Genomic DNA, 27,448 nt, shown 5'->3' on the forward strand with positions numbered 1-27,448 from the left:
TTCGATCCTCTTTCAGAGTTGACTGTTTCAGTGGTATAATTGTATTGCTTTCCTCTACTGGCCGATATTTGCATCTGTTTGACCAGCGAGGTCTGGACTGAGAGGGTTGTTCAGTTAGTTTGTGTCAAGGTGGAGCAGGAGGAGGCGTGGAGGAGTAACCCAAGGCAGTAAGGAGAAAGGTACAGACCATGGGCAAATCAAATAGCAAGCTCAAGCAGGAGGTGGTGGAGGAACTGACCAGGAAGACCTACTGTGAGTAGCCTTCTAGCCTTTTTCTGTTCTCTCTTTTCAACGGGACTGATCAGACATGGATTGTAAAAAATGCTAATATATTTTTATTTGTGGCGATCACAAAATCATTGTAACATGCAGTAACTAATCCTATTTAGGTTAATACCCATAACAGCACTATAATAGCAGTGACCCAAGACGATCTATAATCATTATCGTTTTAAGCGTTTTATGATGAGCAACAGTGAATAGAAATAGTACTAAATGTGTGCCTCATATGAACTGGTTTGCGTGTAGCCTGTGTAAGACATCTTCGCCTCTGTTTCTCTTAATCCTCAGAATCAACAGCACAAATTAAATGTCAGCTCCACGGTGGATATAGCCTTCATATTTTTGCATAAATACTCATATGGTGTCACAAATTGTGATTAGTTTAGGTCTGGAAGTGGTTCTAATCAGCGTCTTTTGAAACACTCCACTGGGAAGGAGAGATCTTTGAAAATGCTGATGGGGGTTAAGACTTTGGATCAGCAATCACACTGGTGTTTTGCCAAAGATAGCAAATATGGGCTTGCTGGAGCCTTCATACATTTCCATAAGTATGCACATTTAGGCAAAGTGTTTTAAAAGGTCTTTAAGTAGCAGGCGAAATAACAATATTTTCATTTTTGGCAATACATCACTTAACCTATGTAAGCAAAGTAGACTGGAGGCATTTGTAGACATAACAAGATAATCAAAATTATGTTATTTAGGCCTAAACTCTCTAATCACAGAATCCATATAAGCCAAGCCATCCATTGTGGATAAAAACAATAATATTTTGTTGTTTTAGTACTTAACAGACTAGAGTTTAACTGATTGTTCAAATGTGTTGCCCTCACTGTATCTAGTCTAATGGATGGCTAGCCTGTAGCATAGCATGCCAGGTGTTGGGTGGGAGTTGACAGCCTATGGCTGCCTAATGACAGTGTTTTTCACGCGGTGGGCTTCACCCCACCACAACCAGGGAAGGCTGCTGTGACAGGAAATTGCAGGGGTGAGGAAGATTGTGCTTCGTGCTGGGATGGGCTATTTGCTGCTGTCCTTTAGCCAGCTCTCTTTCCTGTTTTCTCCCTCTTCTGATTCTCTCTCTCTATCTCCCTCGCTTACTCTCTACATCCCCTGATTGCCCTCTTTGAGCAAGAAATTAACTAGTATAATTAGGATCTTATCTGCTTAGCTTTGCTCAGAGGGGCACCCAGCCTTTTCTCCCAGCATGCCCACTCCCTTACCCCGCTCTTGTCTAACTTAGACCCCTTATCATTTCTCTCCTCATTATGTCTCCTTCCCTCCTCTTTCTGGTCCCTCTTCTCCCTATCCTGTTGAGAAGCTTAAATATCCTTCCTCTGACTTATAGCATTTACATACATTTGAGTCATTTCGCAGACACTCTTATCCAGAGCGACMTACAGTTAGTGCAGTCATCTTAAGATAGCTAGGTGGGACAACCACATATCACAGTCATAGTAAGTACKTTTTTCTTCAATAAAGTAGCTATCAGCAAAGTCAGAGCTAGGAAGGGGGGGGGAAATCAAGTGCGAATGTTGGTTCACAAAATTCTTCAATTTTTTTTGGGGGGGGTGATGCGGAGGGAGGTGTTGTGGGATTATTTAAGATACTCTTTGAAGAGGTAGGGTTTCAGATGTTTTCAGAAAATGGGCAGGGAATTTCTTCCTTTCCCATAGGAAGATGTTTTCAGTGATCAATTTTGAGCTCAGGATGTTGTAGGCCTGCTTTCAGTGCCATACTAAAATATTAAAAGAAGCTGGCTTACACTCCTATCATGTCCAAGGCACACACCCAACTTAGAGGAGGAGCACCGTCTGTGCATTAGCTAAATTTAGGGATGCCGTTCTGCAGATTTTTTTTATTTTGCATCCAAGGTACTTTGACAGCCAGTCAAGTAAATCTCATAAGCAACTTTTTTACTCTTATTGCCAACCTCAGTTGGATCCAATGCCAAATTTGAGACATTCTCTTTTGATACTTCAAAGTAATTTTTATTTGATTTTATTTCAGCTTTATTTAACCAGGTAGGCCAGTTGAGAACAAGTTCTCATTTACAACTGCGACTTGGCCAAGATAAAGCAAAGCAGTAGGACAAAAACAACAACACAGAGTTACACAAACAAACATACAGTCAATAAAACAATAGAAAAATCTATGTACATTGTGTGCAAATGTGGAAGAGTAGGGAGGTAAGGCAATAAATAGGCCACAGAGGCGTAAATAATTACAATTTAGCATTAACACTGGAGTGATAGATGTGCAGATGATGATGTGCAAGTAGAGATACTGGGGTGCAAAAGAGCAAGAGGGTAAGTAATAATATGGGGACAAGGTAGTTGGGTGTGCTATTTACAGATTGGCTGTGTACAGGTACAGTGATCGGTAAGCTGCTCTGACAGCTGATGCTTAACGTTAGAGAGGGAGATAWAAGACTCCAGCTTCTGAGATTTTTGCAATTTGTTCCAGTCATTGGCAGCAGAGAACTGGAGGAAAGGCAGCCAAAGGAAGTGTTGGCTTTGGGGATGACCAGTGAAATATACCTGCTGGAGCGCGTGCTACGGGTGGGTGTTGCTATGGTGACCAGTGAGCTGAGATAAGGTGGGGCTTTACCTAGCAAAGACTTAGATGACCTTGAGCCAGTCGGTTTGGCGACGAATATGTAGTGAGGGCCAGCCAACGAGAGCATACAGGTCGCAGGGGTGGGTAGTATATGGGGCTTTGGTGACAAAACGGATGGCACTGTGATAACTGTGATAGACTACAACCAGTTTGCTGAGTAGAGTGTTGGAGGCTATTTTGTAAATGACATCGTTGAAGTCAAGGATCGGTAGGATAGTCAGTTTTACGAGGGTATGTTTGGCAGCATGAGTGAAGGAGGCTTTGTTGCGAAATAGGAAGCGGATTCTAGATTTAATTTTGGATTGGCGATGCTTAATGTGAGTCTGGAAGGAGACTTTACAGTCTAACCAGACACCTAGGTATTTGTAGTTGTCCACATATTCTAAGTCAGAACCGTCCAGAGGTGTGATGCTAGTCGGGCGGGAGGGTGCGGGCAGCAATCGGTTGAAGCGCATGCACTTAGTTACTAGCATTTGGAGGCCACGGAAGGAGTGTTGTAAGCTCGTTTGGAGGCCTATCTATAATGATACCAGTCTTACAGGTTTGGTTGTGCAAGACAGAAAGCAGAGAGGCTTCCTGTGCTTGGCTTCTGTCACTATTAGCTATTGCAATTTGCCACTGTAACAAGCATTTTATATAACATGTTATGCCTAAAGGCATAGTATACCCATCTTTTAATGTAGGGGGCCACAGTTTAGCCTACTGTACCTAAAACTGAACACGCCTAAATGGTTTTCCAAATGACTGGTCTGATATCATGTGGAAAGAGCAAGCCCTGTCAAATGACTTGGATGTAATAGGTGTTTTTGTTAGCCGTCAGACTCAGCTCAGAGGTTGATACTGACAGAGTGCAAGCTGGATGTGTGTGAGCAGGCCCTGCAGGGCAAAGGGAGCTGAGCTGCTAGCCCTGGCCTCACTGCTTTCCTCCCTCCTTATAGGCTGATTATATTACTGCCCATTGCCTTTGACTGAGTTACGTAATAAAACTTGATTGAATCGCAGGCATTGTGAATTGCCTCAATTATTTGATGCCATTGACTTTTGAGGCCATTTTAATGGTAGCTTGGCTGGCCTGACAGTCATAAGATCGACTCTGTCATTTCTGAATGTGCCACATGATGATTCCCTGTGAATCGCTGAGCGAAGCAAAGTGAAGCAGGGATGAACATGTCTCTATACTGCACTTATTCTAACTGCACCAGTCAGTCACCATATGTGATTAAATAACACCAATATTGTAACCAGTCTGTTGGAGAGAATTAATAGCCTGGCTTATGGCTGCGACCATAATAACAGTTACATTTTTCCCTTGCTTGCAATATTCCTGTAAGCTGTCACTACATAATATGGAAGATCTAGTGACCGCTGCTCTCAGAACAGGTGCGTTGACCAAAATGTAATAGAATTACAAAATTCTATTACATAGCTGGTCCACACTCAAAAAAAAGATTCAAGGTTTCTTTTTAGTATTTATTTCACGGTAGATAGACAAACATTTCGACCTAAGCCTTCGTCAGTGTCATCAGCGTCTCCTCTGAAGGTGTGCTTCTATATTGTGAACTTGTTTAGGGTAACGAGCGACAGGTGCGTTCGTGTGTGCGCTCCTGGAATATACTCACACGTCAATAATGGATATATACTATAATATAAATATACTATATAATACACATTAATTAAATAAATACTAAATACTAACCTTTAATCTCTTTTTTGAGAGCGGACCAGCTACTACAAAATATAGAGCACTGAACAAGGTCTAGACCTAGGTTTTGTCTTGTACTAAATATATAGTCTTCAATCTATGGTATATCTTGTATCTCACTATTATCAGGATGTGGCCATTCTTTCTGTAATGGACACAATGATGCAGCTCTGACTCATAGACAGTGTCTGGATGTTAGAATTAATGATGATTTTCTCTCATGCTGGTTGAAGGCTCTCCAAATTCCTCCCAAAAGAAATGCTTTCTTAATCTCTGGACTCTGCTGAGACTCATTTCCTGTTCTTTTACACTGGATACACACTTATTTCTGAAAGCCTGGCACACACAGGCCTAGGATATAGCCCAGCTTCACTGATGTAGGCTTTAACATAGTATTACAGTCAGGAATGTCTATAACATTGTCAAAGTCACTTATCTACCTAAATAAAGTACCTTGTTATCAAGGAAAGAGCCATTGAAAACAACACTGCACCAGGCACTGTATAAATAGCCTACCATTTGCTGCACATTCAGTGAGATGCTAATAAAATGTTTTTATTTGAACTGCTTAGCATTGAAATGGTGCTGTCTAGGTTGCTGTTAATGAAAGAGGAAAATAAAGAGTTTATATTTTGGCCTTTAAAATGAGGCATTCTTTTCCCAAAGGATATTTGATTGAGCGTGAAGGAGGAAAGGCTGACACCTACTCTCGTTTATTCATCATCCCTCTCCCTTTCCACTTGGAACTCACATTCAGGCAGTCACTGACATGGGCTAAATACTTGAAAGTTACAGGTATTCCTGGACATGACCTTTGCACATTCGGGGCTCTTTAGCAATTTTGACCTGTTAAAGCCGGTACTATTCTATTTTCAAACCCTAGCACCAGGACTGGTAATTTACCTGTTTTATATGAGCTTGCTTGCGCTGAGGTTGGAGGGGCTGTGTCCTTAAAAACATGCGTCAAAGTGCCAAAATTTAAGACCGAAAGTTGGTTTTAGCGTTAAGGTGGTTGGTTATGACATGGATTTTGACAAAAGAAGCGCAGCCTATCCAGCCGTGTCACACAGTGCCCATATGCATATGCACATGGAAATAGAGAGATGTGCTTTTTGTGCCCGTAAACCACATATTTCATTTAATTTGATTAAAAACCAAGCATATGATCTCCTCTCAATGAAGACTGTTTTTTTGTCCTGTCCAATGCATTCGCCAAGTGGTCAAAACTATTGATAAAGGATTTGTCTCTAGACCGCTTTGGGGAAAAAATCAACAGAACTTTATTAAAAGATCAAGAGCAAAACAGTGAGGGGACATCCCCTTTTTATCTATGGATGCTTTACATTATTTTATCCAGCGCCTGTTATTATCTTGGATTAGCGTAAAAAAAACTCCATGTACTGTAGGCTATATGCCCATCATGGAACGAGACATCATGGAACGAAATGAGATAAATCGGGTGACACTTGTATTTGGAAACATTTCAGTTATTTTCCTGTAACAATTGCTTGTTTTCCGTTTCGTTTCATTAAAATACAAGTCCTTAGTAAGCTACCCTTACCTTACTTTAAGGAAAGCTGGTTCAACAGCAATGCATCTGGGGTCTCTCTTATCCTGGCATTGCATTCACCAAGTAGCTTAGATCCATAAAAGCTTTCTAAATGGTCGTCTACTCATGAGGCTTTTGCAGTACTCACAATTCACATAGGCTTACCTGCAGTGCATACTCCATGCGGCCTGTATCCATCCCCATTCACAAAGAGCGCCACTCATTTGGTTACCAAAGACGCTCTCCTCCAAACGTATTTCAATTATTCAGTCCTATAATTCAGTATCAACGTCAGGCCTAGGCTACACTATATATACAAAATGTATAATTTATACATGAATAACTTAGAAATGTTTTATTCATATATAGTTTTCATTGTTTATATCTGTGTCAGTTAACTCTGCAACTGTTCTATTGACTTTTTTCACAACTGCCAGCAGTTTGGCGCTTTACAACAAAGACATATTCACATAGTAAAATAAATAAACGTGTGTAAAATAAATATAATGTTGAAACCCTCATATTAAACAATGGTATTCCCTAAATTTATGGTTTATATTTAGGACAATGTTTTACAGCTTCGTCTTTATACATTATATACACTACATGGACAAAAGTAAGTGGACACCCCTTAAAATATTGGATTTGGCTATTTCAGCCACTCCCATTGCTGACAGGTGTATAAAATCGAGCACACAGCCATGCAATCGCCATAGACAAACATTGGCAGTAGAATGGCCTTACTGAAGAGCTCAGTGACTTTCAATGTGGCACCGTGATAGGATGCCACCTGTCCATCAAGTCAGTTCATCAAATGTCTGCCCTGCTAGAGCTGCCCCGGTCAACTGTAAGTGCTGTTATTGTGAAGTGGAAACGTCTAAGAGCAACAAGGGCTCAGCCGCGAAGTGATAGGCCACACAAGCTCACAGAACAGGACCACCGAGTGCTGAAGCGCGTAGCATGTAGAAATCGTCTGTCCTCGATTGTAACACTCACAATGAAGTTCCAAACTGCCTCTGGGAGCAACATCATCACAAGAACTGTTCATCAGGAGCMTCATGAAATGGGTTTCCATTGTCAAGCAGCCTCACACAAGCCTAAGATCACCATGCGCAATGCCAAGCGTCGGCTGGAGTGGTGTAAAGCTCACCGCCATTGGACTCTGGAGCAGTGGAAACACGTTCTCTGGAGTGATGAATCACTCTTCACCATCTGGCAGTTCAACGGAAGAATCTGGGTTTGGCGGATGCCAAACTCTACCTGCCACAATGCATATTGCCATCTGTAAAGTTTGGTGGAGGAGGAATAATGGTCTAGGGCTGTTTTTCATGGTTCGGGCTTTGAGATGAATTGGAACGCCTAATCGCCCAACATCAGTGCCCGACCTCACTAATGCTGTTGTGGCTGAATGAAAGTAAGTCCCCACAGCAATGTTCCAACATCTTTTGTGAAGCCTTCCCAGAAGAGTGGAGGCTGTTATAGCAGCAAAGGGGGACCAACTCCATATTAATGCCAATGATTTTGGAATGAGATGTTTAACTAGCAGGTGTCTGCATACTTTTGGTTATGTAGTSTATATTTTGCTTATTGAGAACCTGCCTCACACATACAAGCCTATTTTTTTCTCCTCAAAACCCAACCATTTCGCGCTACCGCCAGCTATTGCGCTGATAATGAAGGCTGTGAAAATAGAAAAATATTTCTCGCCCACCCCCCGACCTATAGCACTATCGCCAGTGCTTAGATTTACCATTGCGTTTGTTTTGTTAAAATAGAGCCCTCACTGTGTAAGGTTCAGGTAATATGATAGTTGTGACTATTCAAATCCATGAATTATTCCCTCCAAAGACTGGATAAGGTCTTGAATGATTCTATATATTAGCTTTTTTTATCTAACTAAGATTATGGGGACTAAAACATTAGAACAGTCATTACCGAGGCAACAGTACCGCACCACCATATCCATGTGTCAGTATGACCTGTGGCAGTGGGAACAGCAAAATCTAGCCCATGAACATCTAGTTCATTATGTTGTTTGTGGTGCCTTATTAAGAAGCATCCTGTCGGTTTAGAGAATCCCCCATGTCTGTCCTGAGGCTATGAGCGGTGTACGTTCAAAACGCCCTCACAGGTCTACCAGGTTACCTACAGCCATAGATTTTTCCGCCCTTGTTTTAGAAAGTATGCCTCATTGTTCAGATGGTGAAAATGGCTTTGGTTACTTTGGAGGCTGGAGGGAGAACCACGAGGGAGTGGTTGATACTAACGCTGTTTGTGGGCATGAAAATACATCTTGCTCCCCAAGCTACTCACTTTCCTCCTGCTAACCTCTCTCTGTCTCTCTCTCTCCCTCTGTCCACGAATCTGCTAAATTGACCTTTGAATTATAATAATGTGGAAGTCCTTGGGAGKAATGTAGCAGATTAGTGAATTCCATAGCTTCAGGTGTGATGAATCATTCAGTTTGTAAACAACAAAAATACTGAATTCCATTACACATTAAACAACAGAAGTACTGAATTAAATTACACATTAAACACCAAATTACTGAATTRAATTATACATTAAACAACAAAAATAATTACACATTATTCCTCAGGGTGGGTGCAAATTGATGATAAGAAACCCCAAAATGCTCAGTGCAATCATAATTAGATTATTTTTGTTACAGTCCAGTCCTATGCAGTCATGGGAATCTGTGATTTTCAACTGACAGTGGATTTTTCCAAGTCATCTAAATGGTCTGAGACATGGTACATAACTTTATTCTCTCTTGCTAAAAACTCTCCTTTTTTCTTACAGTTACAGAGAAAGAGGTGCAACAGTGGTAAGTACATATGATTTCCAATGACCCTCCAAATCTCCCTTTCCTGCTGTACCCTTTTCTACCCCTCTCTTCTTCCAAAAACTCAAATTCTTCTAGTCTGCATTGGGCCTAGTCCTCAATTAGACTCTCAGAACTGTACCTGCCAATGTGGGTGAGTGACAGATTCACCTGCACCATGTGCTGTTTACTAGATTTGGCAGGTGTTCTGGTGTTAATGTCAGGTACTCCAYGGGCCATATGCCTTGCTGAATGGGTCCCATCTAAAGGCTGGCTGAAGCCTGCAGGCTCAGTCTGACTGGTCTGACTCTGGAATGGAGGTCTGCTGCTCTGTGGGCTGAGCCCAGTGACTGGGAGGTGAGCTGGCTGGGAGCTGGCTGGGCTGGAGCTTCCTGAGCAGCAGCCAGAKTGTGTCAAGAGTTGTTTACTCATGTCTGACTGATGCTCCAACTCTGCTCTGGTTATTAAGGCCTTTCTACAGAGTGCAGAGAGCATGCCTAACTTTATATAGCCCTTTGATTAAATCCTCAATTTGATAGTTCCGTGGTGCACGGATATTGTTTCCAAAGTGAAATCCATGGATAAAGTATTTCAGTAGGCTAGATTGTAGGGCTGGGAATTGCCAGGYACCTCACGCTACAATATTATCACGATTTGGGTTGCAAAGGGAGGGTATATTACTGGAAACTTTAGAAGTGTACCAGTAAACTACCACAATTGTAGTAACTTTCAAGGATTTTATGTAATTTATCGCAAAACATCTAGTGGCCCTTTTGGGTACTTTGGATTATCACAGGTGTCTGTAATTATCTCTGGCCCTCATGCAAAATACAGTATATAAAATAATAAAATAAGTAGCCACACTTTGCCTTGATGACAGCTTTGCCCACTTTTGGCATTCTCTCAACCAGCTTCATGGGGTTGTCACCTGGAATGRATTTCAATTTACCAAAGTTACCGGACAAAAGCTGTCATCAAGGCAAAGGGTGGCTACTTTGAAGAATCTCAAATATAAAATATATTTTGATTTGTTTAACACTTTTGTGGTTACTGTATGATACCATATGTGTTATTTCATAGTTTTGATGTCTTCACTATTACTCACTAAATGGTAAAAAATGAGTGAGTAGGTGTGTCCAAACTTTTGACTGGTACTGTATATATACATATCATKTATAAATATATATATAATGACGAAGCTGTAAAACATTGTCCTAAATATAAACCATCAATTTWGTGAATAATCAAATCAAATTTTATTGGTCACATACACATCGTTTGCAGATGTTAATGCGAGTGTAGTGAAATGCTTGTGTTTCTAGTTCCGACAGTAATATCTAAAAAGTAATCTAACAATTTCCCAACAACTACCTAATACACAGAAATCTAAAGGTGTGAATGAGAATATGTACATATAAATATATGGATGAGCAATGGCCGAAAGTCGCATTGTTTAAAGTGACTAGTGATCCATTTATTAAAGTGGGCAGTGATTGGGTCTCAATGTAGGCAGCAGCCTSTCTGAGTTAGTGATTGCTGTTTAGCAGTCTGATGGCCTTGAGATAGAAGCTGTTTTTCAATCTCTCGGTCCCAGCTTTGATGCACCTGTACTGACCTCGCTTTCTGGATGATAGCAGTGTGAACAGGCAGTGGCTCGGGTGGTTGTTGTCCGTGATTGTCWTTTTGGCCTTCCTGTGACATCGGGTGCTGTAGGTGTCATGGAGGGRAGGTAGTTTGCCCCCGGTGATGCGTTGTACAGATCGCACCACCCTCTGGAGAGCCTTGCGATTGAGTGTGGTACAGTTGCCGTACCAGGCTGTGATACAGCCCGACAGGATGCTCTCGATTGTGCATCTGTAAAAGTTTGTCAGGGTTTTAGGTGACAAGTAGGGCTGGGCAGTATACCGTATTTTATTATATATCGGTATTGATATAGGGACCGGTTTGGGTTTTTACTTTACCTTCTATACCGGTATTTGAATGATTTGTTTGTTAAATGTAATACGCCATGTGTAATGTCAATTTTTATAGTTTACTTCGCTACTCGAGTCATCTCTCTGCTCTTTCTCACCGTGCCACTTTCCACACAGACCTAGCCACGCCCCGTCACTCAAGGAGCACATTTGATGTTCCTCAACCACGAGACATTTGCATTCAGTCTGCATGGTCAATGCAGCACATGCAACAATGCTGTTTTCACTTTGCTTCTTAATATAAATCCACRAGCGTTCTATAATGACACTATTAGTTTGTGTTTCTTACAATAGCAAACAGCTGTTTGTATTTTCTTAGCAWGTTGTCCTAAATCTTGAGATGCTAATTGTTAGCCGCTAATAAATGTACTGAGTAAGAGCAAACGTAGCTAGCTAATACAGCCTGATAATAGTAGTGATGGCGTAGACCTAAATCAGCATGTTGTTTTTGCAACAGTATCTTCTAAATCAAAGAGGAATATGTTAGCTACATGAAGTAGCTAAGAGAAAACAAGCAATGTAGTCAAAGCTAATAGGGTCCCCTAGGAAACACATATCAACACTTTAGTTCCTACTATGGCACAATAACAACTCCCTGGCATTTTAATTTGTTTTCATCTCAAACAACACTGTATTCAAAGTGCCAACTTTATATTCTAACTATAACATTAAAATAGTCATTCTATTTCCATGATTCCAACAGTTTTTCTCTAATTCTCAAGTCAAATCGCAATTGCAACATTTGGTTAAAAATAAGTTGTCACMTGTGCMCCCTCTCCGGCCTCTAGGTTACCAGGCTGCTCGTTATGGCGCACACCTGTCACCATCGTTATGCGCATCAGCGCATTATGACACTCACCTGGACTCCATCACCTCCTTGATTACCTGCCCTATATATGTCACTCCCTTTGGTTCCTTCCTCAGGTGTCATTGTTTTTGTTTCATGTCTGTGTGCTGTTAGTGTTTCTTGTTTTGTATTATGTTCTGTTATTAAAACACTCACTCCCTGGACTTGCTTCCTGACTCTCAGTACACATAGTTACATAAATCCTAGATTATTGTCCCATGTTGTGCAGCCCTATGTGGCAGTGTGGAAATTATCTCAATTGAGCAGTGGTGTAAAAATACTTTCAAGTACTACTTAAGTTGTTTTTTTGGTGTCTATACGTTACAATTTTTTTTATTTTTGACAACTTTTACTTCACTACATTCCTAAAGAAAAGACTGTACTTTTTACTCCATACATTTTCCCTGACACAAAAGTACTCGGTACATTTTCAATGCTTAGCAGGACAGGAAAATGGTCCAATTCACCATTTGTCAAGAGAACATCCCTGGTCATCTACTGCCTCTGATCTGGAGGACTCACTAAACACAAATGCTTTGTTTGTAAATTATGAAATAAAAAAYAAGGAAATGTTGCCATCTGGTTTGCTTACTATAAGGAATTTGAAATTATTTATACTTTTTCTTTTGATACTTAAGTACATTTGATCAATTACATTTACTTTTGATACTTAAGTGTATTTAAAACCAAATACCTTTAGACTTTTACTCAAGTAGTATTTTACTGGGTAACTTTCACTTTTACTTGAGAAATGTTCTATTAATGTATCTTTACTTTTACTCAAGTATGATAATTGGGTACTTTTTCCACCTCTGCAATTAAGTGCAGGAAATGCAGAKATGATAAGTGCTGAAATTTGTTTTGGTTGAAGTTGAATTGAACAGTATAAAACAATCKGAATGGAGAAAGACTCATTGAAATCACTTAGAATGTATGTGTTGCCACCCTAGGATCACTCACTACTCATAAAGCTAATGTAGAACTTTTATTATTCAAAAACAAAAAATACAGTCTAAATACCGTGATTTAATATTTTGGCCATATCGCCCAGCCCWAGTGACAAGCCAAATTTCTTCAGCCTCCTGAGGTTGAAGAGGCGCTGTTGCGCCTTCTTCACCACACTCTCTGTGTGGGTGGACCATTTCAGTTTGTCTGTGATGTGTACGCCGAGGAACTTTAAACTTTCCACCTTCTCCACTGCTGTCCTGACGATGTGGATAGGGGGGTGCTCCCTCTGCTGTTTCCTGAAGTCCACGATCATCTCCTTTGTTGTGTTGACGTTCAGTGAGAGGTTGTTTTCCTGACACCACACTCCGAGTGCCCTCACCTCCTCCATGTAGGCTGTCTCGTCGTTGTTGGTAATCAAGCCCACTACTGTTGTGTCGTCTGCACTCTTGATGATTGTGTTGGAGGCGTGCATGGCCACGCAGTCATGGGTGAACAGGGAGTACAGGAGGGAGCTGAGCACGCCCCCTTGTGGGGCCCCAGTGTTGAGGGTCAGCGAAGTGYAGATGTTGTTTCCTACCTTCACCACCTGGGGGCGGCCCGTCAAAGTCCAGGACCCAATTGCACAGGGCGGGGTTGAGACCCAGGGCCTCCAGCTTGATGATGAGCTGGGAGGGTACTATGGTGTTGAATGCTGAGCTGTAGTCAATGAACAGSATTCTTACATAGGTATTCCTCTTGWCCAGTTGGGATAGGGCAGTGTGCAGTGTGATGGTGATTGCATCGTCTGTGGACCTGTTGGGGCGGTATGCAAACTGAATTGGGTCTAGGGTGYCCGGTATGGTGGAGGTGTTATGATCCTTGACTAGTCTCTCAAAGCACTGCATGATGACAGAAGTGAGTGCTATTGGGCGGTAGTCATTTAATTCAGTTATCTTTGCRTTCTTGGGTACAGGAAAAATGGTGGCCATCTTGAAGCATGTGGCATATTTCCATGACTGATCAGAACTTGTTTTCTCATGCTCTCTCTTGTCTCTCTGCAGCAGACATATGGTGAACAATATGTTTGGAACATCAAATCGCAATTCATATAGAATCGTGAGAATTGCAATACATATCGTATCYGCACCTAAATATCGTGATTAGGGTTGCAAAGTTACCGGTAATTTACGCACCCTACTGGGTCCTTTTTCAACACTGGAAATGCTTCTGTTTTTATTCTTGTAGTAAATTAGTGGTGGAAAAGAGTTGAATACATCTTACCCCAGGCTAGATCTAGCCTAAACAATAAATTGTGATTTTCAGGACCCTGTTTTTTAAAGATAATTAATAAAAATCCAAATAACTTCACATATCTTCATTGTAAAGGGTTTAAACACTGTTTCCCATGCTTGGTCAATGAACCATAAACAATTAATGAACATGCACCTGTGGAACGGTCGTTAAGACACTAACAGCTTACAGACGGTAGTCAATTAAGGTCACAGTTATGAAAACTTAGGACACTAAAGAGGCCTTTCTACTGACTCTGAAAAACACCAAAAGAAAGATGCCCAGGCTCCCTACTCATCTGTGTGAACGTGCCTTAGGCATGCTGCAAGGAGGCATGAGGACTGCAGATGTGGCCAGGGCAATAAATTGCAATGTCCATACTGTGAGACGCCTAAGACAGCGCTACAGGGAGACAGGATTGACATCTGATCGTCCTCGCAGTGGCAGACCATGTGTAACAACACCTGCACAGGATCGGTACATCCGAACATCACACCTGTGGGACAGGTCCAGGACGGCAACAACAACTGCCCGAGTTACACCAGGAATACACAATCCCTCCATCAGTGTTCAGACTGTCCGCAATAGGCTGAGAGAGGCTGGACTGAGGGCTTGTAGGCTTGTTGTAAGGCAGGTCCTCACCAGACATCACCGGCAACAGCGTTGCCTATGGGCACAAACCCACCGTTGCTAMACCAGACAGGACTGGCAAAAAGTGCTCTTCACTGACGAGTCGCGGTTTTGTCACACCAGGGGTGATGGTCGGATTCGAGTTTATCGTCGAAGGAATGAGCGTTCCAGAGGCCTGTACTCTGGAGCGGGATCGATCTGGAGGTGGAGGGTCCGTCATGGTCTGGGGCGGTGTGTCACAGCATCATCGGACTGAGCTTGTTGTCATTGCAGGCAATCTCAACGCTGTGCGTTACAGGGAAGACATCCTCCTCCCTCATGTGGTACCCTTCCTGCAGGCTCATCCTGACATGACCCTTCAGCATGACAATGCCACCAGCCATACTGCTCGTTCTGTGCATGATTTCCTGCAAGACAGGAATGTCGGTGTTCTGCCACGGCCAGCYAAGAGCCCGGATCTCAATCCCATTGAGCACGTCTGGGACCTGTTGGATTGGAGGGTGAGGGCTAGGGTGAAGAGTGGGGTAACATCTCACAGCAAGAACTGGCAAATCTGGTGCAGTCCATGAGYAGGAGATGCAGCTTACATGCAGCTTGTTGAATCTTGTTATGTMCATACAAATATTTACACATGTTAAGTTTGCTTAAAATAAACGCAGTTGACAGTGAGAGGATGTTTCTTTTTTTGCGGAGTTTATATCACGTGCCAATGATGCCTTTCCCTATCGATCTCACATGCCAGGTCTTTAWTGCTATTTCATGCCATTGTTTAATATGAGGGTTTCAATATTTTATGTTTTTTACACACGTTTATTTATTTTACTATGTGAATATTTCTTTGTTTTAAATGTTTTTGCGCCAAACTGCTGGCAGTTGTGAAAAAAGTCAATAGTTAATTAAAAATAATGCCATTGTTGATTAGATTATTTTTTCATTCATTTGGGTATTTTCTCTTGAACCATATGGTCTATCCACAGGAAAATCATGGACAATATGTACACAGATATAAAAAAGTAATACATTTATATACAAGTTATTCAAGTATAAATGACCAAAGTTACCATATATACCATATATATTGCCATAGATGACCTGTTAATTACAAAAATTGCAAAGTATTCAGGTAACTTTGGTAAATTACCGGTAACTTTGCAACCCTAATCACGATACTTGGGTGCCGATACAATATGTATTGCGATTCTCACGATTCTATATGTATTGCGAYTCGATGTTCCAAACATATTGCTCACCATATGTCTGCTGCAGGGAGACAAGAGAGAGCATGAGAAAACAAGTTRTGATCAGTCAGGGAAACATGTTGGCTTACTATTTAAAAGAAAATGAAGAACAAGCTATAGGATTACTAATAGAGCACTAATAGATTGCGTAGTGCTACTGCATTTGAGGCTAAAGTTATTTTTTCACACATCCCCTTGGAGAGTTCTGAAAATAGAACGACTTTTTCCTACAGAGTCAAGGATTGGTGCTATTGTTGATGATGTGAGTATTTATAGGTACTCTTTGTCTTTGCATGCATGGCTTTCCCCCTCACAGTTTTTTTTACAATTTCAAGCACACAGGGAATTGGGTCATGTCCTCTGCCATGTAAAGCTATAAAACACAGCCAACTAATCTTAAAGCAAAATGATGATGTAGCTGGCTGAGCCTACTGGATCCTTATTACACAATGCAAATGCTTCTGTTTTTACTCTTGTAGTAAATGAGTGGTGGAAAAGAGTTGAATACATCTCACCCCAGGCTAGATCTAGCCTAAACAATGAATTATGATTTACAGTAACCTATATCACGTGCCAATGCTGCCTTTCCCTGTCCATCTCACATGCCAGGTCTTTAACGCTCTTTTTTCGGCCTTGGCTTTGTGTCAAAACCTGATCCTGACTGTACTTTAGGGAGAGGAGTCAGTGCCTCGTGTACCAGCCAGTCAGTGTACTGATGCACTTGGCCCTCTCTGATAGGGCCAGTAAGCAAGGGCACATCCACACGCAGCAACAGCATAAAGACAATTCTTGGTGGGCTTCTCCAGCACGGGGCTACAGAGCTGACCAGTCTCAGGGGCTGCCTGGATGCACTGGGGCAGAATAACCCCTTGGCTGGGCACTGCAGCCAGCTCAGTGACCCTCCCATACATTATTTTACGGAAACTTTGCATGACTCTCCACTTGAAGATCAGCCGCAATCACCATGGTTGAGTGTGAAGGATGAGAGACAGTTTAAACAGGGGAAATGCCAGATGGTGTGTAATTAGTGGAGGAGCCACCGACAGACATGGAAGAATTAGCTGGGTTAGATAAATGCCGGTGCTGTACATTAAATGTCTCCTCTGTATTGATTATATGCTAATATATTCAGGGGAAGATGTCATTAGTATGCTTAGTGCTCACCTACAATCAATAACAGAGGGACAGAGCCAAGTATCCCTGTCAACTGGACAACAACAAGGGAAAATAGCTAAATATCATGGTGGATGGCTATGAGCAGTCCACAACACTGTTTATAGCCATCCACCATGATGGTAGAAAGCTGCCAGTCATGTTGGCTCGCTAATTGGGACATAATTCCACTAGCTATCTCTATGTGAATAAATACAATTATCCTGAATGGCCTGGGACCTAGTGTACCACATGGGGATGTGTGAAGCTCACTCCTTAGCCTGAAATGTCCCCACTTGCGCCGCCGAATAACTAACTTTGTTAGTTGACTGGTAAGACTCCGGGAGGGCGGTCACGTATGCTAGCAAGGCAGAGGTCCCATGGGTTGGAACCTCGGTATGAACCGAATCTGGAGGAAGCGGTACTCGCTAAACTGGCAACGTGACATCTGTTACACATGGTGCTGTGATTTGGATCTGCAGTTGCACTCAGAACAACGCTGGGGTCGTTGTGGATTAAGTTGAGGGGGTGAATCTATCACATGGGGATGTGCGAAACTCACTCCTGAGCCTGAAGTGTCCCCACTTGCGTCACTGAATAGCTAGCTTTTCGGCTGTGCTGACTGGTAAGAAGCAAAGCAAAGGTACTGGGTTCAAGCCTCGGTATATGCCGAATCAGGAGGAAGCGGTACTCGCTAAGCAGGCAGCAGGGCATCCGTTACACCAGGCTAGACTATATGTGTCCATGCACAACTCCACATATACTACTGAGTTAGCCAGAGCCACTTCAAACTAGAAAGAGCTGCATCACATTTAGTTTAGTTAGATAGGGATCATCCTGCTTAATGTCCAATTAGTAGTCAATGGCTGCTAACCAACTGATTAAATCTAGAGGGCTGTGAGTTTTTGCATGAACAGTTTTTTTGCGTAAGTTCCCCAATGAATCTACTGAAAATATTTCCTTTTTACGGAGACAATGGGAAATTCACAAATGAGTCAGACGAAATCTATCTCACTTGAAATGGGTCATTTTGGGATTATGATGTGCTTTGTATTGCCTGCACACTGAACGGCAATTAGACTTGATTCCTCATTGTTCTTCGCTGGGTTTTCATTTCTKTGCATATCTCCACATCTGGATATGCAAATGGAAGGTTTATGGTCTCCTCTTCAAACTTTTCTCAGCATATCTTCAGATATTCCCTGTGTCTTTCTGTCCTATTCCATGCCATGGAGGAGTGTGTTTTGTCTGTTGGGCAGATTAAAAGTATGCGTTTCAGAGTAAGGAGCCAAAGGAAGGACTGAATGAATTCCAGGATCTGTCCTGGGCTTCATCGTCCATGACTCTCAGTCTGGCCTTCATTACAGCAGATCCTCATCAGGACCAGTCTGTGTCTGTGGTCAATCACACAGAGACATAGGAGGTTATGGGAACTCACAGAAGAGTTGTCCACCTCTGAACATCACTGTCTAACATTGGTTCAGAAGTCATATGGATGCACATGTTTGTCCTCCAGACTGATAAGTACCCCCATGCCTTAACCAGAGAAAGATATGAAGAGAGAAATCTACACTTATCATCTAGCATACTCATCTCTGATTCATTCTCTCCCTCTCCTTTTCCCTTCTTGCCTCTGTACAGACCCATTAAAGGCTTGTTATTCGACTGATAACACTGTTTCTTTATTGAGTTGTACAACGAGACTGTCTACGTTTGATTGACTGGGAAATTGCATATGAAACATGGTTCTGTATTTAACTGTGATGTTATGTCATTCTGGATGTATCATCTGCAGAGGCTAGAAGCTCACAGATTGATCTATCATTTATGCACATTAGCAGAAGGAGACAAGAAAGTCATTTGAATTAAACTCCCTCTGCCTCTTCATCAGTTTAGAGACATTGTCTTATCTGCTAGCAAGACAAATAGCTTTGGGTCGAACCTTTTGATACAGCATGCTGTTTTATACTAGATAAATGTTGATTGCATGTGAATAGCTGTATCTGAAGCATTGAACACATTTTCATATTATATTCAATAGGCTAATTGTATCCTTATCCTGTTAACCTTCTCTTGTGTTCTCTTTACCTTCCCCTCTCATCATCATCATGTCCTACAGGTACAAAGGCTTTATAAAGGACTGTCCAAGTGGTCAGCTGGATGCTGTGGGCTTTCAGAACATCTACAAGCAGTTCTTCCCTTTTGGTGACCCCACCAAGTTTGCTTCTTTTGTCTTCAACGTCTTTGATGAAAACAAGGTTCTTGATTGTTGATTCCTTCATTTGTTCCTCCACAAGTACATGTGCTTTTTCTGTGATTTTAATTACAATTTCAAAGTCACTGCAATGTTAGTAAACAAACGGTAACATATAGTAAAAAGGTTGAGGGTGCTGTCTCTGGTTGGTACTGGTAGTGTCGAGTCATGTTACTGGTAGTGTCTGATCATGGTACTGGTAGTGTCTGGTACTGGTAGTGTCTAGTCATGGTACTGGTAGTGTCTGGTCATGGTACTGGTAGTGTCTGGTCATGGTACTGGTAGTGTCTGGTCATGGTACTGGTAGTGTCTGGTCATGGTACTGGTAGTGTCTAGTCATGGTACTGGTAGTGTTAGTCGTACTGGTAGTGTCTAGTCATGTTACTGGTAGTGCCCTGGTCATGGTACTGGTAGTGCCTGGTCATGTACTGGTAGTGTCTGGTCATGGTACTGGTAGTGCCTGGTCATGGTACTGGTAGTGTCTGGTCATGGTACTGGTAGTGCTGGTCATGGTACTGTAGTGTCCTGGTCATGTAACTGGTAGTGTCTAGTATGTTACTGGTAGTGTCTGGTCATGTTACTGGTAGTGTCTAGTCAAATGTTACTGGTAGTGTCTAGTCATGGTATGGTAGTTGGTCTAGTATGGTAGCTGGTAAGTGGTCTGGTCATGTACTGGTAGTGTCTGTCATGTTTACTGGTAGTGTCTAGTTCATGTTACTGAGTGTCTGGTCATGGTACTGGTAGTGTCTGGTCATGGTACTGGTGTGTCTGGTCATGGTACTGGTAGTGCCTGTCATGGTACTGTAGTGTCTAGTCATGTTACTGGTAGTGTCTGGTCATGGGTACTGGTAGTGTCTGGTCATGTACTGGTAGTGTCTGGTCATGGTACTGGTAGTGGTCTAGTCATCGTACTGGTAGTGTCTGGTCATGGTACTGGTAGTGTCTGGTCATGTTATGGTAGTGTCTGATAATGGTACTGGTAGTGTCTCGTCATGTTACTGTAGTGTCTCGTCATGTTAACTGGTAGTGTCTAGTCATGTTACTGGTAGTGTCTAGTCATGTTACTGGTAGTGCCTGGTCATGGTACTGGTAGTGTCTAGTCATGGTACTGGTAGTGTCTAGTCATGTTACTGGTAGTGTCTAGTCATGGTACTGGTAGTGTCTAGTCATGTTACTGTAGTGTCTAGTCATGTTACTGGTAGTGTCTAGTCATGGTACTGGTAGTGTCTAGTCATCGTACTGGTAGTGTCTGGTCAGGTACTGGTAGTGTCTAGTCATGTTACTGTAGTGTCTAGTCATGTTACTGGTAGTGTCTAGTCATGTTACTGGTAGTGTCTGATAATGGTACTGGTAGTGTCTAGTCATGTTACTGGTAGTGTCTAGTCATGTTACTGGTAGTGTCTAGTCATGTTACTGGTAGTGCCTGGTCATGGTACTGGTAGTGTCTAGTCATGGTACTGGTAGTGTCTAGTCATGTTACTGGTAGTGTCTAGTCATGTTACTGGTAGTGTCTGATAATGGTATGGTAGTGTCTAGTCATGTTACTGGTAGTGTCTAGTCATGTTTCGGTAGTGCCTGGTCATGTTACTGGTAGTGTCTAGTCATGTTACTGGTAGTGTCTAGTCATGTTACTGGTAGTGTCTGATAATGGTACTGGTAGTGTCTAGTCATGTTACTGGTAGTGTCTAGTCATGTTACTGGTAGTGCCTGGTCATGGTACTGGTAGTGTCTAGTCATGGTACTGGTAGTGTCTAGTCATGGTACTGGTAGTGTCTAGTCATGTTACTGGTAGTGTCTAGTCATGGTACTGGTAGTGTCTAGTCATCGTACTGGTAGTGTCTGGTCATGGTACTGGTAGTGTCTAGTCATGGTACTGGTAGTGTCTAGTCATGTTACTGGTAGTGTCTAGTCATGGTACTGGTAGTGTCTAGTCATGGTACTGGTAGTGTCTAGTCATGTTACTGGTAGTGTCTAGTCATGTTACTGGTCGTGTCTAGTCCATGGTACTGGTAGTGCAGTGTAATGGTCTCTAATCAGAGGTGGAATCCGAGCACAGAAAGGAGTCCCTTCTGTGGGGCCAATCAGAGGTGAGACGGGTTGACAAAGCACAGGTTAGAGGTGCCTGAAAATGAAAGGGAAATGGACTATGTCTTGTTAAGAACAGCCCTTCCAGGCTGGCCGATGACCCCTGGCGGCCATAGCCTGTGGGTAATTGGCTTTGTGCCATGGAGATCACACACACACTGGTTCTGTTCTTTATTTATGGGCTTCATTTGTGATAAGCACCCTGTAGTTAGAGAACACATTGGTCTTAATAGTGGGGTCAGACTCTCTGAATAGGAGCAGTGGGGAACTTCTTCTCAGGGTTACTATCCTATCCAAGGTGTCAATTCTCAGGCTTTACTAGGAGCAGCTCCTGTCACAGATATGCTGCTTTAGAGCATGAATAGCAAAATACTATGCACTATTAAAGAATAGATTAGTGCAAGTCTGGTACAGCTGAATTAGCTTTGATTTCAGAACTTCATCAAGAGAGCTGAATTTGCAGCCCGTCTGTCTTTGTTAGTGCTGCTTTATGATTCCATTTTATACTTGACCACTATCTCTTATTGGCAGACATTTCCATGTACTGCACAAATTGAACCCTTGCAGCAGTAAGCTGCAGGCCACCGATTTGCCCCCAATTTTTGGAAGGTAATTGGAAATTCTTCTGAGTGCTGTGGCAGGATGCTGTGAGGGAATCCAAGAAAGCTGGAGCGAAATAAAACTACCTGGAGAATGCTTTACCCTGTAGGACAGAGGGAGAAACCTGTGATGTCCATTTCAGATGTATAATCGATGTGAAAGCTGTGAAACTTATTTGGCTCTAATATACAATGGTTCTATGAGTGTGTAATAACTTTCAAAATATCGTACATTATGCATCCATCTCGCTAATGACCAGCGATAACATGCTTTAGCCTTGGCGGAGAGCCAGGTGCAGTGCAGAAATAGCAGCGGACACGGAGCACAAGTCTGTCCCATTTTTCAGCAATAGACCAAACAAAGTGTATTGGGGTGTTAGTGTGAAAGAAGATATTCATTGTCTCTCTCTCTCTCTGCCTCTCTCTCTATTATCCCCCCTCTCACTCTCTCTTTCTCTTGCTTCCTGTCTGTCCCCCCCTCTCTCTTTCTCTCGCTCTCTCTCTCTGCCTGTCTGACTTCCCTACCCCTCGTTCTCTCTCTCTCTCTCTCTCTTGTTCTCTCTGTCATTGAATAGGACGGACGCATAGAGTTCTCTGAGTTCATCCAGGCCCTGTCGGTGACCTCTCGGGGGACACTGGATGAGAAGCTCAGATGTAAGGAGAGATGACCCCTTCACATTAGGCAGTGACCCCCAGATGCACTTTGACACTTCAGTGACAGGACCTGGCTCTTTGTGATCCTATTGTTATGCATGAACAAAACAAAGAGCTTAACAGGCTCACAGAAGACAACAAATAAGAGATAGTTAGACATGGTAGCGCATTAAGCTAAATTATGTTGCCTACTGTGTGAGCCCTGGGTTTGGATATTTGGGGAAAATGGTTCTGACTATGCAGGGGTTCATTCCATTTCAAAACCCTCATCCTACTCCCCTCCCCCACACACAGCCACTCATTTTCAATCTGATTGGCAAGCATACAATACATTAGTACAAAATAAAGGCTACATACACTCATCGATCCCCATCTGCACAATCTCAAAACAACTTTATTTACAGTCAGTACTGGGCATTCACCATTTTTTTGCTGTCTTTACAGGGGCTTTCAAATTGTATGATCTTGATAACGATGGCTATATCACACGAGACGAGATGTTAAACATCGTAGATGCCATATATCTGATGGTGGTAAGTTATGCAATGCTAAAATGTCAAAGAGAAATGGTAGCATGCACATAGTGTTTAACATTTAACTAGGCAAGTTAGTTAAGAACAAATTCTTATTTACAATGACAGCCTAGGAACAGTGGGTTAACTGCCTTGTGCAGAACAACAGCTTTTTTAAAACCTTGTCAGCTCAGGGATTCGATCTAGCAACCTTTCGGTTACTGGCCCAACACTTTAACCACTAGGCTACCTGCCGCCCCCAAAAAATACATTGACATGTATATTGACAGTATATTTGCCTCTGTATTCCAGGGGAACACTGTAGAGTTACCAGAAGAAGAGAATACACCTGAGAAGAGAGTGGACCGTATTTTTGCCATGATGGACAAGGTATATCGCTATATAAAACACTGTAGTAACCCAAAACCACCACCTTGGGTTATGATATCATTATGTAACTACGTGTTGATCTTTGGTATGTTGGTAGCTATTTTTACTTTGTTGTACAAGTAAGTGGCAGTACTATTGTAATGAACTGACGAGCAAAATCAACAGAAAAGACTGAATGTGGATTTGTTCTTACTGTTGTCCCTGTGCTGTAGTGCAGTGAGGCGGGGAGTGTAGTTTAACTCTTAGCCATAGCCATCCCAGCGTCACTAACACTGCCTGCGGTGTATAAACACCACAGATTTATCCTCACCACCACAGCCCAGTGCTAATACCCAGTCAGCTCACTCAGGCCCTCCTCGTCCTCGGCTTAGTGAGAGATGAGATAGAGCCAGCTTGGGTGTTTGTCAGTTCAATACCCGGTGCCAGAATCAGCCAATAGGATTGACTTCAGAGCACAGCAGCAGCACTCATTTATATGGGCAGAGGGAAGAGAGCTGACCATCCGAGCTGACCATCCAAGTGCACTGAACTAGATCAGCCAAGCCGTGTAGAACAGGCTCTGGTACTTTACTCGGGATTTGTTTGAGAAACACTTTTGCCCCCTGCTGGTAAGATAGAGTAAAAGTAGCCTGATCTGCGATACAGCTGCAGTTCCATTGCATTCTTTTCTCCTGTATTCCTATTCCAGAATGCTGATGGCAAGTTGACCCTGCAGGAGTTTCAGGAGGGTTCCAAGGCAGACCCCTCCATTGTGCAGGCACTGTCACTGTACGATGGGCTGGTATAAGGCAGAAAGTGTTTGGTGAGTAGAGCAGTGAAAACCTGTATATGTATGTATGTGTAAAAACCTGCATATGTACAGTTGAAGTCGGAAGTTTACATACACCTTAGCCAAATACATTTAAACTCCTTTTTTTCCACAATTCCTGACATTTAATCCTAGTAAAAATTCCCTGTCTTAGGTCAGTTAGAATCACCACTTTATTTTAAGATTGGGAAATGTCCGAATAATAGTAGAGAGAAGGATTTATTTCAGCTTTTATTTCTTTCATCACATTCCCAGTGGGTCAGAAGTTTACATACACTCAGTTAGTATTTGGTAGCATTGCCTTTAAATTGTTTAACGTGGGTCAAACGTTTCGGGTAGCCTTCCACAAGCTTCCCACAATAAGTTGGATGAATTTTGTCCCATTCCTCCTGACAGAGCTCGTGTAACTGAGTCAGGTTTGTAGGCCTCCTTGCTTGCACACGCTTTTTCAGTTCTGCCATCAAATTTTATATAGGATTGAGATCAGGGCTTTGTTATGGCCACTCCAATACCTTGACTTTGTTTTCCTTAAGCCATTTTGCCACAWATTTGGAAGTATGCTTGGGGTCATTGTCCATTTGGAAGACCCATTTGCGACCAAGCTTTAACTTCCTGAACGATATCTTGAGATGTTGCTTCAATATATGTTGCCATCTATTTTGTGAAGTGCACCAGTCCCTCCTGCATCAAAGCACCCCCACAACATGATGCTGCCACCCCCGTGCATCACGGTTGGGATGGTGTTCTCCGGCTGCAAGCCACCCCCTTTTTCCTCCAAACATAACTATGGTCATTATGGCCAAACAGTTCTATTTCTGTTTCATCAGACCAGAAGACATTTCTCCAAAGTATGATCTTTGTCCCCTTGGGCAGTTGCAAACCATAGTCTGGCTTTTTTTATGGCGGTTTTTGAGCAGTGCCTTCTTCCTTGCTGAGCAGCCTTTCAGGTTATGTCGATATAGGACTCGTTTTACTGTGGATATAGATACTTTTGTACTTGTTTCCTCCAGCATCTTCACGAGGTCCGTTGCTGTTGTTCTGGGATTGATTTGCACTTTTCTCACCAAAGTACGTTCATCTCTAGGAGACAGAACGCGTCTCCTTCCTGTGCGGTATGACGGCTGCGTGGTCTCATGGTGTTTATACTTGCGTACTATTGTTTGTACAGATGAACGTGGTACCTTCAGGCGTTTGGAAATTGCTCCCAAGGATGAGGTCTTGGCTGATTTCTTTTGATTTTCCCATGATGTCAAGCAAAGAGGCACTGAGTTTGAAGGTAGGCCTTGAAACACATCCACAGGTACACCTCCAATTGACTCAAATTGGCCTATCAGCCTATCAGAAGCTTCTAAAGCCATGACATAATTTTCTGGAATTTTCCAAGCTGTTTAAAGGAACAGTCAAATTAGTGTATGTTAACTTCTGACACACTGGAATTGTGATACAGTGAATTAGAAGTGAAATAATCTGTCTGTAAACAATTGTTGGAAAAATTACTTGTGTCATGCACAGGGTAGATGTCCTAACCGACTTGCCAGAACTATAGTTTGTTAACAATACATTTGTGGAGTGGTTGAAAAATGAGTTTTATGACTCCAACCTAAGTGTATGTAAACTTCCGACTTCAACTGTATGTATGTGTAAAAACCTCTATATGTATGTATGTGTAAAAACCTGTGTATGTATGTATTTGTAAAAACCTGTATATGTATGTATGTGTAAAAAGCTGTATATGTATATGTAAAAACCTGTATATGTATGTATATGTAAAAACCTGTATATGAATGTGTAAAAACCTGTATATGTATGTATGTGTAAAAAGCAGTATATGCATGTATGTGTCTTTCGGAGGGGTTGGGTTAAAAGCTGAAGTAACAGTTTGGTTGGACCTTGTGTGTAATTGACCAATAAAYTGATCTTCATCTCTTTATCTTAATCATGCAGCATCCCAGTGATGGAAATGTCACATGGTTCTACATATCATACAATCACATTTTTTTGTTGTTGCTATAATTAGAGAAACTATGAATTTTATTGTCAATTGATCTGTTGAGGATGACATTATAGTACAGTGGTCAGAGACTCGCATGGTCTAAAAACAATGCAGAGCAACCATTGTCAGACCACCATTTGTTCTTGTGCATTATCCAACGTTTGGGCCTCCTGAGTGGCGCAGCGGTCTAAGGCACTGCATCTCAGTGCTAGAGGCGTCACTACAGACCCTGGTTTGATTCCAGGCTGTATCACAACTAGCTGTGATTGGGAGTCCCATAGGGCGGCGCACAATTCGCCCAGCGTCATCCGGGTTAGGGTTTGGTCCGGGATAGACCGTCATTGTAAATAAGAATTTGTATCTTTTAAAAAAAATAAACGAACCTCTGCTGATTGCTGCCGATCAAACATCCATGCAGTGCTCAGAGAGGAGAGAGGGCAGTTAGCTGGTCTCCTCCCTCTGTCTAATGTATTCAACTGACCATTATTGCCAATTGTAGCTGATGTTCTGCTCAACATGTGACAGAGTTTTTGAGCTCAATATAGACAGATACACGGGGCCGCTTGGGTTTAAAGTAGCCTTGCATTTACTTCTTATAGAGTTCAGGGTCCCTTATTGTCAATAGGATCTTGCACTGTTTGTTTCCATGTCTGATTTCATTGCCACATTGAACTCACTGGTGATTATTATTACAGATTCCCAAGTGAATCTAACACAGTGCCATCACACCTGCTATGAGAAGAAGCATCTACAAACATCAACATCCCTCCATGCACCATCCAGAAGGAGACGTGGGAGGGTGAGGAGGCGGGCACGGACTTGTGTAATACTGTCCTCAATTGCACATATTCATCTCCACTAAGCATTGAAAACAACTCTGAGCCCTCTGATATTACAACATGTAAAATAAAACAAGGGCAAGAGGGTAAGAGACACTGAACGTAACATGCGAGGAAGGAATTTGTTGATGGTATATGTCTGTGGACTTCATTCAAGAACTCAAACAAGGGATGGACAGCACTGAAGACCAGCTTTAGAGAGAGTGTAAAGGTTGTTATTCCCTGTGGTCTACACTGGAGGATACCCCTTGAGGTGTGTGTGAACTGTGAACGGCGCTCAA

General features: G+C 42.3%; 1 protein-coding gene across 1 annotated transcript; it reads left to right on the top strand.

Annotated features, from left to right (window-relative positions):
• On the top strand, window positions 1-27,448 carry ncs1b (neuronal calcium sensor 1b). Its single transcript, XM_024001119.2, has 8 exons — window positions 1-252; window positions 8,955-8,979; window positions 19,153-19,291; window positions 22,547-22,625; window positions 23,070-23,158; window positions 23,450-23,527; window positions 24,216-24,329; window positions 27,024-27,448. The coding sequence occupies exons 1-7, from the start codon at window positions 189-191 to the stop codon at window positions 24,312-24,314; spliced, it is 573 nt and encodes a 190-aa protein (XP_023856887.1). The 5' UTR covers window positions 1-188; the 3' UTR covers window positions 24,315-24,329; window positions 27,024-27,448.

Source organism: Salvelinus sp. IW2-2015, linkage group LG15, assembly GCF_002910315.2.
Source record: "Salvelinus sp. IW2-2015 linkage group LG15, ASM291031v2, whole genome shotgun sequence".
Lineage (NCBI taxonomy): Eukaryota > Metazoa > Chordata > Actinopteri > Salmoniformes > Salmonidae > Salvelinus > Salvelinus sp. IW2-2015.

Excerpts from the sequence above, each read along its gene's own strand:
- ncs1b (XM_024001119.2), top strand. The coding sequence starts at position 189 with ATGGGCAAATCAAATAGCAAGCTCAAGCAGGAGGTGGTGGAGGAACTG. Across the intron at positions 8,980-19,152 it reads GAGAAAGAGGTGCAACAGTG|GTACAAAGGCTTTATAAAGG; the intron begins GTAAGTACATAT and ends CATGTCCTACAG. Across the intron at positions 23,159-23,449 it reads ATGCCATATATCTGATGGTG|GGGAACACTGTAGAGTTACC; the intron begins GTAAGTTATGCA and ends TCTGTATTCCAG.